At 45.8% G+C, this 15016-nt stretch overlaps 3 protein-coding genes across 3 annotated transcripts; all 3 read left to right on the forward strand.

The window, feature by feature from the left end:
* Positions 1-3203: 3203 nt before the first annotated feature.
* C8R40DRAFT_1097074 (GTP cyclohydrolase II-domain-containing protein) lies at positions 3204-4911 on the forward strand. Its single transcript, XM_046227759.1, has one exon. It carries the CDS (start codon positions 3292-3294, stop codon positions 4795-4797), a length of 1506 nt encoding a protein of 501 aa, XP_046088141.1. The 5' UTR covers positions 3204-3291; the 3' UTR covers positions 4798-4911.
* A 434-nt stretch (positions 4912-5345) lies between these two features.
* C8R40DRAFT_1097076 (glycoside hydrolase family 17 protein) lies at positions 5346-7481 on the forward strand. Its single transcript, XM_046227760.1, has 11 exons — positions 5346-5505; positions 5560-5856; positions 5911-5976; positions 6033-6149; positions 6199-6254; positions 6308-6500; positions 6554-6667; positions 6722-6757; positions 6807-6932; positions 7052-7110; positions 7168-7481. The coding sequence occupies exons 1-11, from the start codon at positions 5461-5463 to the stop codon at positions 7211-7213; spliced, it is 1155 nt and encodes a 384-aa protein (XP_046088142.1). The 5' UTR covers positions 5346-5460; the 3' UTR covers positions 7214-7481.
* A 4012-nt stretch (positions 7482-11493) lies between these two features.
* C8R40DRAFT_1264269 (uncharacterized protein) lies at positions 11494-13621 on the forward strand. Its single transcript, XM_046233887.1, has 2 exons — positions 11494-11648; positions 11717-13621. Exons 1-2 carry the CDS (start codon positions 11630-11632, stop codon positions 13498-13500), a joined length of 1803 nt encoding a protein of 600 aa, XP_046088143.1. The 5' UTR covers positions 11494-11629; the 3' UTR covers positions 13501-13621.
* Positions 13622-15016: the final 1395 nt, after the last annotated feature.

A 15016-nucleotide genomic window follows, 5' to 3' on the forward strand; every position in this document is an offset into this window, starting at 1 on the left:
CCGGACTGACTTCAAACTGTAAGGACAAAGATCACCTGCCATGGGAACCGCGCCACCAATCGGCTTTCGACGCTGTCAAAACCCTTGTATCCAGTCGAGAATGCCTGACTGTGATTGACCATGACCTCCTCGATACCCATAAAATCTTTGTTACTACTGATGCCAGTGACCGATGCTCTGGGGCTGTCCTTAGCTTCGGCGAAACTTGGGAAACAGCACGGCCTGTCAGTTTTGACTCCTCGACGTTCAAGAATGCCGAACTTAACTACCCCGTGCATGAGAAAGAGCTCCTAGCTATAGTCAGGGCCTTGAAAAAATGGCGCGTTGATCTGCTCGGTGTTCCCTTTGTGATTATGACTGACCATCGTACCTTGGAGAATTTCCACTCTCAACCTGACCTCTCCCGTCGTCAAGCTCGGTGGATGGAATTCTTTTCACAATTCGACTGCAAGATTGTCTATGTTGCTGGCGAACGCAATACCGTCGCAGATGCTCTCTCTCGCCGAACCGACCTTCTCCATCCCACACCAGATGATAACTCACACCGACATCTAGATTCCTCCACGGAAGCAATACCGACATCCCGCCATCCTTACGCATTTTGTCCCGATTCCGATGACGATCCCGATCTACCAATTCTCTGTATACTTCCGGATTCCCCTTGGTTCGGTGCACACGCACTTGCTAGCTGCCCCATACCATGTCCGTGCCCCCCAATCGCCGCAACATTGACAATCACTTGCGACGTATCCTTGTTGCAAGCCATCCGTGATGGCTACACCACGGACCCTTGGTGCAAAGACTTACCCTCCATTGCCTCGAGCATGCCCTCCGTTCACCTCGACCCAGTGTCCAAACTTTGGTACATTGGTGACCGCCTGATCATTCCGCGTGCAGGAAGCATTCGTGAAGAACTATTCCGGCTCGCCCATGACAACCTGGGTCACTTCGGCTTCGACAAATCTTATGCTTCACTACGAGAATGCTACTACTGGCCGCACATGCGTCGAGACCTGGAAAAGTCATACGTACCAGCATGCGACGAATGTCAACGTAACAAATCCACGACACAGAAAAAGGCGGGTCCCTTACACCCTCTTCCTGTTCCCGATCGTCGGTTCTCCTCAATCGCTATGGATTTCATCGGCCCTCTCCCTGAAGACAATGGTTCGAACTGCATCCTCACCATTACAGACCGTCTTGGGGCTGATATCCGTATCATTCCCTGCCGCACCGATTTAACAGCGGCTGAGTGTGCTCAGCTCTTCTTTGACCACTGGTATTGTGAAAATGGTTTACCAGATGACATTGTGTCGGACCGTGACCACCTCTTTGTCTCGAAGTTCTGGGAAGCTCTCCGGACCCTGTCTGGCGTCCGACTTCGCATGTCCACATCTTACCATCCCGAATCCGATGGGTCCAGCGAACGGAGCAACAAGACTGTAATTCAGATGCTCCGTTATCATGTGGAACGTAATCAAAAGGGCTGGAAACGCGCCTTGCCCCGAATCCGTTTCGAAATTATGAACACTGTCAACTCCTCCATCGGAATGTCCGGTTTCCAACTCCGCAGCGGCTTCTCGCCTCGCCTAATTCCACCTCTCGTACCCAATTTACCTGCCAAAGCTTCTGAACATGAGTTCGATGCACATGAGTTCCTCACAAATATTCAAGTTGATGTTCTCAATGCACAAGATTGCTTGCTGTCTGCGAAAATAGACCAGGTACGCTCCCACAACCATCACCGTCGCGCTGACCCCACCTTCCAGCTGAACGACCGAGTGTTACTTAAGACGAAACATCGAAAAAACGAATACAAACGAAAGGGAGAAAAACGAGCCGCTAAATTCTTCCCCCGCTATGATGGTCCCTATACAATTACTGACGTACATCCCGAATTTTCAGCCTACACCCTCAATCTGCCAGCTGGTCTCGACATCTTCCCTACATTTCATGCTGATCAACTCAAGCTCTACACCGACAACGACCCTGAGCTTTTCCCGAATCGTGAGTTCCCCCGACCTGGACCCATCGTCTCTGCAGATGGTCTATTGGAACTGGAAGTCGATCGCATACTGGACGAACGGAAGGTCGGTCGCGGACGTCGATACCTGGTGCGTTGGAAGGGTTACGGCCCCGAATTCGACTCCTGGGAACCTGGACGCTCAATGCAAGACTGCAGAGCCCTCGACATCTGGGAAGGTATTACTGAAGGATAGGTCTGGTCTTTTCATCATTCTCACCTTTACGCGCGGCGTCCAAGGGACAAGGCGCTGGTTCTTACTTATTCTACTTATAAATTTTTCTGGTTGGGTTTATTGCACTGTTATTATTCCCTGCCGCTTCGCGTTTCAGTGGCGGGGAGAGTGGAAGCACGACCACGTGTTTCCTACCTTTACATCGACGCGTCTACTACGTCATGGGTCTCATTATAGACTATATATACCCATTCCTCAGTAGCTAGACACTTAGACTCGTACCACCATCATCGCTCACTCTTACGGATCCTTACTGCCTCCACAATCGAAGATCCTTGCCTGTTTACTCATTGGTCCCAGTGAGTCCTCTCTCTTAGTGTTGCTTGCCAGTGTACCTGGCAGGCTTCCAACTACGGAGGAAACGTGCTGTGCCTAAAGAGGCAGCAATGAGGACGAGAAGTCCTCCCAATCCCACAAACAAGATACCTGCCGGGCTGAGATGGTGGGTCGCTGATGTTTGGCTGTTGCCAATGATGGCTAGAATATGTGTTGGATTCACGGATGAAAGCGAAGCGGCCTCACTGCCAGAAATATTCGAAGCACTCGAACGAACAGATGAAAGAAGAGAGACTGATGCTGGGACATAAGGCCAAGGTGCTGCAGAGCAACTACGAGAAGTATGTAAGATATTGTTGAGGGGTGCCGTTACATTTTCACGTACCTCAAGCAATGCAACAAAAGGAACACATACACAGAACTTTGCAGAACGCCAGAAAGCATATCCGAGGTGCGAGGGGACCAGCAATGTTAGTCAAGAAAAGACCTCCATGCCAAACAAACGCATGTCTTATACAAGACCGCTTACAACCACCTGTTTATCGCAGGTTCATCATCGTGCCCGGAGGATTTCTCTGCGGTGGACAGGCACTGATGCGGAGAACACAGGGGTCAATTCCATAGCGCTTACAAATGACACTTATGTCATCAGCGCTTATTTTCGGGTCGGGGTAATATCAATACGCTCATCATTACTCAGAAAGTCACTATAACTTGGACAGTGACCCTCACTTTTACTTTCACTTTTCTTCCCCAGATGCATCCCTCCTCTATCCATAACTCCGAGGCAGATGCTGCCCTCCTCGATATCCTCACCGGACCAGATCGTCCCACCCCAAAAACAGTATTGCCTCGGAGGGATGCTGCGCTTGACCCTCTACTCATCGCAGCGGCTTCTGCATCTGGTCCCCATGTAACTCGTAATCACTACCAGCATGATTTCTTTCCAGGTGTCATGTTACCGCAATCTGAAGGATCTTGGGACTGGACAAAGTTTACTGGAGAAGACGCCTCGACGAAGTCAGAGCGAAAACGTTTGATGTACGTGAGTAGGCAAGCTCCTCGTAGGCAGCGGCTGGGACTTGATATTACGCATGGTGGGAAGGAGAATGCGGGACCCCTTATCCCTACTGAAAATCTACCCACGTCTTACCAGAAAAAGCGGCGCTCTTCCCTCGCTCAGGTAACTGAAGAAAGGCTTCGGCATCAAGTATCTACTCAGCCGGAGAGCACGCGGTCTGTTCACAAGCTATTTTCGCCACTAGAGGTCAAATGTATGGCTCGTACGCGGATCCCGACACCCCACGGACCTGTCTTTCTACATATCTATCACAATAATCGAGACAGCAAAGAACATATGGCTATAGTCGTCGATCCTGCTCAATTCTCTGGGCCTCCTGCACCAGATGAACCTCCTCATATTCGCTCTCGTACTCTCGATGCTGTCTGGACTGAGAATGAAACTGAGATGGACCGCATAACTCGGGGTGCCTATGTTGGTCGACTATCTCCGACTTCGCGGGTGACATCCAACCCTCCCGAAAATTTTGAGTCCCGGGACTCTTCCCGTCCTGTTCGGGAAGTAACTGGACTGACTGATGCGATCCCCTCGCCGCTGATTCGTATCCATTCTGAATGCTTTACCGGTGAAACTGTTGGGAGCATGCGATGTGATTGTGGCGAGCAGTTGGATGAGGCGATTCGGTTAATATCGCAACCGATCGCTATTCCTTCGCAGTCTTTCTCCACACCCTCCAAAACCCTTCCAGGTCGTGGAGCAGTCATATATCTTCGACAAGAAGGACGTGGCATCGGCCTTTTGTCCAAGATCCGAGCATACAATTTACAGGACCTGGGTCATGACACTGTCACTGCCAATCTGATGCTAGGACATCAAGCTGATGAACGTGGCTACGAGGTAGCCTGTGCCATCCTACGGGACCTGGGCCTTGGTAATCCAGATGGCGCAGGAGAAAATGTAAGAGTGCTGACGAACAATCCGGACAAAGTCGAAGCGTTGGAAAAGGAGGGGATACGAGTCGTTCAGCGGGTACCGATGATACCAAGAAGCTGGAAGACGCGAAACCCACAGCTTGTAGACCATGCAGTCTTGGCACCAGTAGATGACGCTCGCGTTGCGGGCGCGACCTTGATTGGAGGTGGAGCAGTTCACGGAGAAGACTTGGACAAGTATCTTCGTACGAAGGTGTTGAAAATGGGCCATATACTACCGTTGTGGTTAGAGAATCCGGAACAGCAATAGCGTTATCTATATACTGTATACATATCATTTATTCTTTGGAATACAAGAAATCACAGACCAATCAAATTTCGAGCCTAAACTGAAGTCGACATACAGAGCTCGAGCTTATCCTGCAATGAGTATGTATCTCTTAGTCTCTCAAATCTATACCTCTTGACACTATGTTGAAGTATATATTTTCGAGAAACTGCTTACAACAATTATAACTCCGGTGTATACTCAAAGTACCGGTTCATTCAGCATTGAGATTGACCAGAAATAAACCAGCCTCCGCAAAACTTTCTACATTCTGGAGATATATTCGATATGCACCGTTCGCACCGAGGACTTTGAAGCAGTAACAGTATAGTATAGTAATTTCAAGGTACATTTTTGGCGATGGACCGTGACCGAATGGGAATAATTCATCGGATTTATATGAGAGGCCTTAGGTGAAGACGTTCTTCCAAGCCACCATGAACATTGAAGATTGGCGCGAGGATGTGGCAAGAGACTGGAGTTGAAATGAAGCCATAACCGGGATTGACGTTACTTTCTAACAGGGCGGCGCTTTAACGGCGCTGAAACGCTGATGGATATTCTCCCAGCCTTGGTCCTATTCCACCAGCACCTACTCTACTTTATTTCAAGAGGCTCATAGCTAACTTGGTACGAGCGTCTTCTATGGCTGGACAAATGCGAACCCGCTCTCAGCGGTCAAAGTGGATTGTGTGTGGTTGATTTCTGGTTGACTTCCTCTCGTATTCACCCAATAACTTTTAGATTATTGGTTCTGTTATTGGTTTACTCGGAATCATTGCCATTGGTGTTGGTGTCGGCGTCGGCGTATCTCAGAACAAAAGCTCGAGCAAAACATCGTCCAACACGGCCAGTGCCAATGGAGCAACTTCCAATTCGTCAAGTAACGGTGACCCGGTACAAACGAACCCTAATGACCCCAGCACATTCGAGAAAGATCCCAACCTCCACCAGTCGTTCTATGCTTTGGCGTATACCCCAGCCGGCTCTCAACTACCTAATTGTACTAATTCGTTGGACGATGTCATTGAGGACATACAGGTTCTTCCGCTCGCCAGTTTTTTCTCTTGCGATCTTAATCAAGTCTTTGGGTAGGTTATGTCCCAACTCACGAAAACGATCCGCCTCTACGGCGCAGATTGTAACCAGTCTGCTCTCGTGGTATGTACACCCATTATTGCTACAATTGCAATGGTATTCACAAATAATCTCGGCAGCTTGAGGCCATCAAGCAGACCAAAGTAGACATGCAAGTATATCTCGCAAATTACCCTACTCCGGACGACTCGACCGCTTACACAAGACAGCGCGACGAGATCAAAGCAGCCATTGAGGTGAAGTCATTCATTCGGGGAGCTCGAAACCGTGGTTGATCTTGCTCAGACATATGGCACGGATCATATAGCCGGTGTGACAGTTGGAAACGAGTTCATGCTTAAGTGAGTTTCCGAGCCTATCATCTGAATCGCACTTTCTGATTTAATCTCCTCAGTTATCTTAACGCAAATGGAGCAACTGACCCGAACAGTGCTGTTGGCAATCAAGGAGCAGCAATTCTTATTGCAGACATTAACGATACTCGTTCGACGTTGTCTGAAATGAGTTTGTCGAAGACCCTACCCGTCGGGAACTCTGATGCTGGAAGCTACTTCAACACAGAAGTTTTGGAAGCTGTGGACTATGGCGTAAGCTTCAATGTCATACTATTTCCTCGTAATATCTGATTAACCTGAGTTAGATGGCCAATGTACATCCTTGGTTTGCAAACGTTACGGTGCAAACTGCCGCTGCATGGACTGCTGAATTCTTTGAGGAGACCAACGTTCAACCTGCTGCCCTTCTTTCCAATAAGGTTCGTTGGCCTCAAACTACCCGGTGCGATGCCGAGAATGACCGTTTCACATAGCCCACAATGTACATCGCTGAAACTGGCTGGCCTTCAGTATGTTATGCACTTCTTCCACCAATCTCGCTGTACTCATCCTCACCAGTTCTCATCCGACGCGGGTAACGCCAATAACGGGGCCTCGGATGCATCGGAGGCGAACCTACAGATCTTCCTCGACACATTTGTCTGTCAAGCCAACCAGAACGGAACAGGTTACTTCTTTTTCGAGGTATGTTCGAAACTATCAAGAATTCGTTACCATCATACTAATTACGTGGATTTAGTTCAAAGGTATGTTTTATATGCTCTCTTGCGGTATCGTTCCCTCATGTCATCGACAAAGATGAGCCTTGGAAGGATGCCGAATTTGGTGGTGTTGAGGGCTGGTGGGGTCTATTCCATTCCAAGTACGTGGGGCATAGATCGTCTATTCACCGCTTCTCATATCCTCTCTTTTTCCATAGTCGGACACTCAAGAGGCTTCAGTTACCTAACTGTGTGTTGAACTGAAAGCATAATTCTGTACTAGAATTAAGACACCAAAACGGACACACGCACATACTACTCTCTTAAACCTTTCTTTTGTGGACACCATCATTCAGCTATCTGGACCAATATGGACTTTTAAGTAATCCTATGATACCTACTAGTTTTGTTGTGATAATTTTTCTCTTGCATATTCTCTAACTTTGTACGCAGTCTGCTTCCACACAAGAACTTTCCTTCTACCCAAACATCAATTAAATAACCAGCCTAATTTGACCCTACACCTGTTCCAAACGTTGTCGGAGTGAACTAAACCACCGAAGAGCTTCCGGGCTAACTTTTTTGAGATCAGTGCAATGATAACCTTTTTAAGTCGGAATAGCCGATGATAAGTTTCCTCCACGAGTGTACGACCGATGTAACTGTTGAGGCCAATGGGATTCGGGTGTATACCAGAAACAGCCCACAATGCCTTAACACCGTGGAGTTTTTTGAATTTACGCATTCCCTATACTCATGCAAGATGCACATTTACTCGATCCTAACGGGCACAGAACATTTGCAGTACCATATGCAGTGACATGTGCAGTAGTCCTGCAGTGACATATGCAGTGACATGCAGTAGCACTGCAGTTACTCAAATATATATGTAAATAGATGATCCTCCACTGTACAAAATATATCCCATTCTATAAATGCTTTGTATGACAATAACAGGGAGTATAATGGCCTGTAGGGGCTGAATGGATATGTGAATATTTGATTGAAATTGGATAGTGATCTCATTATTCTGTCAAGTCTGATGCCAGGTTTCTTGGCATTGATTCTCAATGCAGGCTTTCTGTATCTTGTATCATTAAAATTTCAGCTTTGTAAGTAATATCCTCTTGTACTACAATATGATACCAGCTGGTGTTCACAAACCTGGTATAATTCCAAATTCCACCATCAATAATTTGGGTGGATTTTGAAAGCAGTGGATAAATGATGACAATTTGGCCAAGGAGAACTCCGAAAAGCAAAAAAGTATAACAATACACATACTGTCCTCTAGAATTTTCCAATCAAAGTATTTCTTATATCAAGTATCTCCTACAGTTTAAGTTGTTTTTGTAAGTCTTTGACCAGTGTTTATACATGGCCCTGTGACTCTTGGTTAGGTTCTTCAACCTAAATCTGGCAATACCATGAGATTGCAAGAATATTTCCATCATGCCTTTTATATGATGTTTCAGAACCATTGGCCAAAATCAGCAATGTAACTTCCTCCCCTTCATAATCTTAACTATCCACAAATGACCCAGAATAAACTCCACATTTCAGTGCCAACAGTGCTTAATTTGTGAGAATTAGGGGGATAGTAGCTTCACAATATTGGTGGCTCAATGATTTTCCAAAGGCCGTATTCAAAATACATGTAGTGCATAGAGACACTCAGAGCCTTGTGATTGAATGCAGGATTTCAGTCCCCAATAATTTCAATGCAAAGGTACAGAGCCCTATTGCCCACAGTGAGACTGCAAGTAAGTGCAGGAACAATGCAGGTGAATGCAGTAACAGTGTAGGTAAGGTGCAGGCTGATGCAGTCACAGTGCAGGTAAGGTGCAGATGTGTGCAGTTACAGTGCAGATGAGGTGCAGGTATGTGCAGTTACAGTGCAGTTGCATGCAGTCACAATGCAGATGTGTGCAGTTACAGTCCAGGCAAATGCATTCAAAAGGTAGGAGCATGCAGATGCATCTGTACATCCTAGATTTCTGTCTAAGAGACTGACTGCACTTCCCAGCACCGAAGTGGTTTCTAGAAATTGCTTTCAGTGCTTTGGCCAGACAGTGCTTGTTAGGGAAGTACTTCGTGCATAGGACCAGCGGACAGTTACATAAATGGTGTTATTATCTTATGCTGTGCAGTAGCAGATACATCATGCCAACAGCAATGTCGAGTCCCTTCATCTGCAAAACATGTATACTCGCCAGAGCAAGGATACTAGCTGGAGAGTGCTCTCCAGTGACAAAAGCACCCAAAGCAAAAATCAAAGGCTGCTCTGGGTGCTTTCGCTGCTGGGAAGTGCTCCCAAGTGCTCTGAGCTGCTTTCAGCTATTTAGCCGAACATACAGGTTTTGCAGATGTTAGTTGCTTCAACACAGGTTTTGCAGATAATATGAATGGGTGAGTACAGTGAAGTGCTTGTGACATACATAACTAAGCATATAGGATTTACATACATCTGTAAACCAAGCAATATATCAACTCAATGTGCATAGACGTATCCTGAAATAGTTGAACATGCAGCAAAAATGAATTCAAAATAGCATAACATAATTAGACAAAATACATATAAATGCCGGCATTTATATGCCATAAGTGTGATGCAGGTGCATGCAGATACCATGCAGTGACTGTCACTGCAGGTGATACTGCAAATGCTAGTGGCCCGATCCTAACGTCAAGACATGACAATGATGTTTTATTTCTACCAGCCGTTTCAAACTCTGTTGCAATGCATCCAGCTCGGGGGTAGCATATGCACAAGCTTCTCAAGCAAACATACACTGTGGGGAAGAACACGTTTTGGCACCTCCAAAATCCATCCATTATCCGTAGATTTTTACCAAAAATTGACCGATTTTGGGATGTCAAAAAGTTTGTATATTTCTCATATAGCTGGATATAGAATATGAAGTTCATATTGTGCAGTTATTCTGAATTATCTACCAATAATATTGAGGATATAATAATGACTTTGTGCCTCACAATTTGTTAATATTTTTGGCTGCTCGAAATTTGAAATAATTGTAACATAACCTACCAGTGAACATGAGGAACATAGTCCGAGCTTATTTGAAATAATCATACAATATTCTCCCATAGATAATTTAAAATTTTTGTGAGATATTCACCTAACAAAAAACATGAGGTTTTTCAAAATAACCTCGCCGAGGTTATGCATACCCGATGTTGGGACATCGAGACGTCAAGACGTCGTTGATATCGGGACATTGAGACACCGGAACGTTGTCGATGTCGAGACGTCCAAACATAGAAACGTCACTGGTGGTCGGGATATCAAGACGCATGACATCCAGGACATTCAGGATGTGCCAGTGCAGCCACAGGTAGCCACTATGTTCTGTGAAATGATAAGAAAAGCCTTCCTCAGGGCCTTCTGTGTATTTATGGATGGGGCCAGAAGTTATGTCATTCCTACATAGGTCGTGGTGGTCAATACTAACCTAATACTAGGTGAAAACTGGCATGTTCCAACATGTCCCGAATTTCCTGAATGTCACGCATCTCAATATCCCGACACCAGCGACATTTCTATGTTTGGATGTCTCAATATCAACGACATTCCAGTGTCTCGATGTCCCGATATCAACGACGTCTTGACGTCTCAATATCAACGACATTCCAGTGTCTCGATGTCCCGATATCAACGACGTCTTGACGTCTCGATGTCCCAACATCGGGTAGGACCCCGGAAGCTCCTACCAGACCCCATCCGAATTAGCGTACTTTAGGACCCAATTTTGCCATTTTCCTTGGCCGAAATTAGCGTACTTTAGGCCTCAGAAGGCTCAATCCCTGTCCGAGATAGCGTACTTTGGGTATCTATTGGCTGACTTGGTGGCCCAATGGACGTAGGTGGAGCTCTGACACCGGAGTTTGGGTAAAGAAGCTCAGAAGAGCTCCGGATGCAGCGATAATAGTCAAAAAAACGTACAGAAAGATGATTCCAGGCTTGGGGAAGAAAATTCGGTATTTTGAGAGCAATTTTTACGATTTCACGTGACATTCCTTATCCGAATTAGCGTACTTGAGGCCTGCTTGAGGCCAAAATCGTAGCGTACTTGAGGCCGCCTAGGCGGGTGGGGTTTGGCAGGAGCTTCCGGGGTCCTCATCGGGTATGCATAACCTCGGCGAGGTTATTTTGAAAAACCTCATGTTTTTTGTTAGGTGAATATCTCGCAAAAATTTTAAATTATCTATGGGAGAATATTGTATGATTATTTCAAATAAGCTCGGACTATAGTCCTCATGTTCACTGGTAGGTTATGTTACAATTATTTCAAATTTCGAGCAGCCAAAAATATTAATAAATTGTGAGGCACAAAGTCATTATTATATCCTCAATATTATTGGTAGATAATTCAGAATAACTGCACAATATGAACTTCATATTCTATATCCAGCTATATGAGAAATATACAAACTTTTTGACATCCCAAAATCGGTCAATTTTTGGTAAAAATCTACGGATAATGGGTGGATTTTGGAGGTGCCAAAACGTGTTCTTCCCCACAGTGATAATATCTTTTAAACTTGAACTGGCGACGAGCGCTTTTGACATCGATGTGCGTCTACTTGGTACTGGACTGACATGTGGAATGTAACCGGTCATGAGAACATCCTTGTGAGTACTCTCAATGCTGAACAATCATGACGGTTCCCTTCAATGGTGAGTGAACGGTATTCCTATCTTTAAATTGGGCTCTATTGCTCATACTGTAAGTTACTTGCCCGTAGATGACATCTATTATACAGAATCCATTGCCGGTTATAACTGGCCTCCAAAACTCGTGCAGTCAAGTACCAACTGTGGCGATCCGCTTAACGATGAGCTCTATCCTCCGGATTTCACCGAAATTTTATCTCGTATACGCTCTGGCTATTATCCCTTTGGTTTAGAACACTCGGCATACTCCAACCTTCTCGCAAACGCCCAGATCAACCTCGATCGTTGTCAAAACAAACTTGACCGTCTGGTGGATGTACACGAGACCCTCGAAGCTCATAAACAATTCCTCAGAGCGCACATCACATTGATCAGCTCCCTCTGTTCCCCAATCCGAAAACTTCCTCGTGAACTCCTGGAGGATATCTTTGAATACGTCTGTTGTACTGGTGTTGGCAATCATATTGCCCCGGGGGCTCGATACTACAGAGATCAAAGAAGAAAAGTTCGTTCTAATGTTGCAAGGCTTCCTACGCTTGACCTGGGACAGGTTTGTCATTATTGGAACTCGATAATATGCTCATTACCAGTCCTATGGTCATCGTTTGGGTTTCAGGAGATGGAAAAGAGCATTGTTGTGAGATCCGGGTTGGAACTCTTCCTCAGGCGCTCTTCCTCGCATCCTATAGATCTCCTCATCAACGAGTTTGCAAACCAGGTATCTGAATACTCGTTACCTCTGCTTCTCCCAGAAGAACACTCTAATCGTTGGCGCCACGTTACCATACGCACTGTACGTGCGTATTCCTACTTGAAGCCATTGATCAATACAACTGCTACCCGGGGGCTTCCGTCGCTGACTTCCCTTTCCCTCGATGGCCTCTATGATGGCACAGAATGCGCATTCCTGGAATTTCCAGTCCCTTGTCCCAATCTTCAATATCTCTCCCTCACAGCAATAGCTCTTGATCTAGCATTTATACGGACGACAATCACTCATCTTGCTATAAGCCACGTATCTCCTGGACATGCCTGGGTGCTTATTTCATATTGTCCAAATCTCAAAGAACTTCTGTTGAAGGAGATTGATATTTCACTTTCAGAGGACAATGCACTACCTCTACTATACACCTGCAATGCAGAGAAGCTTATTCTGGAGATACCAGAATCCGCAATATCAAATTTGTTGTTCAGCATTGATCTACCCAAGGTTTCATGTCTAGAACTCATCGATTCCGATAAGGACTCGAGATCATACTCTATTAAACCTCTGGCTCGCATGCTTGATCGTAGCAGTGCCAACAATTTGACTCACCTGAGTCTTCGTTACGTGTCTTTCTCCCTTGACCACCTACTACCTTTATTTTCCTGCACACCATCAATCACAGATCTGGAGGTTGTCGAAGTCATGGATCAATTACGTGGTGTATATCCCATTCTAAAGTTATTGATATGTGAGGATGGTGGTGGTGAACCCGGAGATGTGGTGTTTGAAGATCAAGAGGATATTGACCAGGTCGACAAAGCAGAAGACTTCATCCAGGTCCGTTCAAAGGCTTGTTTGCTTCCTAAATTGGAAAACCTCCATTTAGTAATACGGCCTCGAAATCAACTGCTTTACACTCTTGTACATTCGCGATGGAGACTCGGAACCTCTGATCTCTCTTCACAAGGCCAGCCAGTTTGTTTGAAGAGTTTCTACCTACGATACCCCTTGCAAAACATGTCTCTCTTGGAGACCAGAGCTCCCAGGGATTTGGATGCATTGCGAAGGAGTTTAGAAAGGTTTAAGAAGGAGGGGTTGAATGTACAAATAGGATTGGCACCTTCCTACAATACTACTAGTGCAACTTAGCGGGATACTCCTCACGATTCTACTTTGACCTCGACTTGTTGAAGTCCATTTTTGTATTCTTGTGGTAAATCTTCTTCGCACACTCAGTGCTCTTGTATAATCGTGCATAAGCCGACTCTCCAGAGAGAGCTCAGAGAGGTTGCAACATATTCTATGTATACACCCTACTATAGTAACTACATAAGTGGTATCCGCCTTCATAAACGGTCTGACCGGTGACTTCCAGAGTTTTTCTGGGAAAGACCAACTTCAATCATACTCATTTGAATGAAGTACATCCCAGTACATCTAGTACTAGCCTTACTGCAAATGCAGCAAAAGATGGAAATCGTTGAACCGGGACAGACCGGGACCCAAAACTCGTTGGGACACTGCCTGACTGCCAAGCACTGCCACCATAGCTGGCGTCGGTCACGAGGCTTTCTTCACACATCTCATTAGCATTTTTCCCTCACCTCGCCCTCGGTGCTTAGCTCCTGTACACCTCAGATTTATTCGCTGGTCGAATTTATCATCTGGCCGTGCCTTGTATGTATATGAATCTTCGCATGCTTATCCGGGCTGACTCGAAATTCCTTTAGACACATCACATACGATTTTCAGTTCCGATTCATTCTTTTGGGCTCCTATATCAAGGCTGCTCGGTGTGTAGCATATATTTCCTCGTCGATTGTAACTAATACATGCGATAGTGACTTTGCTTTTGTTGACAAATCTCGGTCTTCTTGCACTCGCTGCTTATCATATTTGTCACCAGTATGTCAATGTCTACATCGATAGGATGAATCACTCAGGTTCGAATTCAGTCCACGTTCCAGATACCAGAAACTACATCTCAAACACTTTCGTCATCGTATCTTCTGCGTATACTTCTGCCCAGAGTTCGCGATAGCTCCTCCAATTCACCTGATCTCTCTCCCCCTGTGGTGTTCCTCCTCTTGTTGTCGCAATGCTCTTACTACCGCGATCTTGTGCACGTTCACATTCCTTACTTGTCCTCTTCCTTTCGACTATCCTGGGGACCTTCGCTATCCCGCTTGCACCGCGTGAATCTCCATCAACCATTCCCGAGCTGAAACCGCGTATCAATGGTAAGCTTTTCTGGTGTTCAAGGTTTCGTCATCATTCCGATCTCACTTTCTCTCAGATCTCGGAGTCTCTCTGCAACTCCAAAGAAGAGACTCGGCTGGTAATACATTGCCCTTTATATTCGAAAAAAATCGCAAGGATCCTGGCCACCCTGGTGTTGTACTTTTGCTCCCTGATGACAACTGGTTTATACTCCTTACCCGCGTCCAAGAATTTTCTGCTAAGAAAGTTCCAACAACCGAGCATTGGAAAATTCACAGGACAGCTGTTACCACCAACCGACGTGGCCTGTCACTGGGAAAAGCTGTATTTCAATACGCAAAGGACAAGTCGGACTTCTATGAAGCTATTGATAACCTTCCACCACAGCCGAGCCCGTATGGTGCGCTTCACATGTTAATAGAGTACATGTCAGGAAGGATGGACA

The sequence above is a fragment of the Lentinula edodes genome (genome assembly GCF_021015755.1).
Source record: "Lentinula edodes strain Le(Bin) 0899 ss11 chromosome Unknown C8R40scaffold_11, whole genome shotgun sequence".
NCBI classification, from domain to species: Eukaryota; Fungi; Basidiomycota; class Agaricomycetes; order Agaricales; family Omphalotaceae; genus Lentinula; species Lentinula edodes.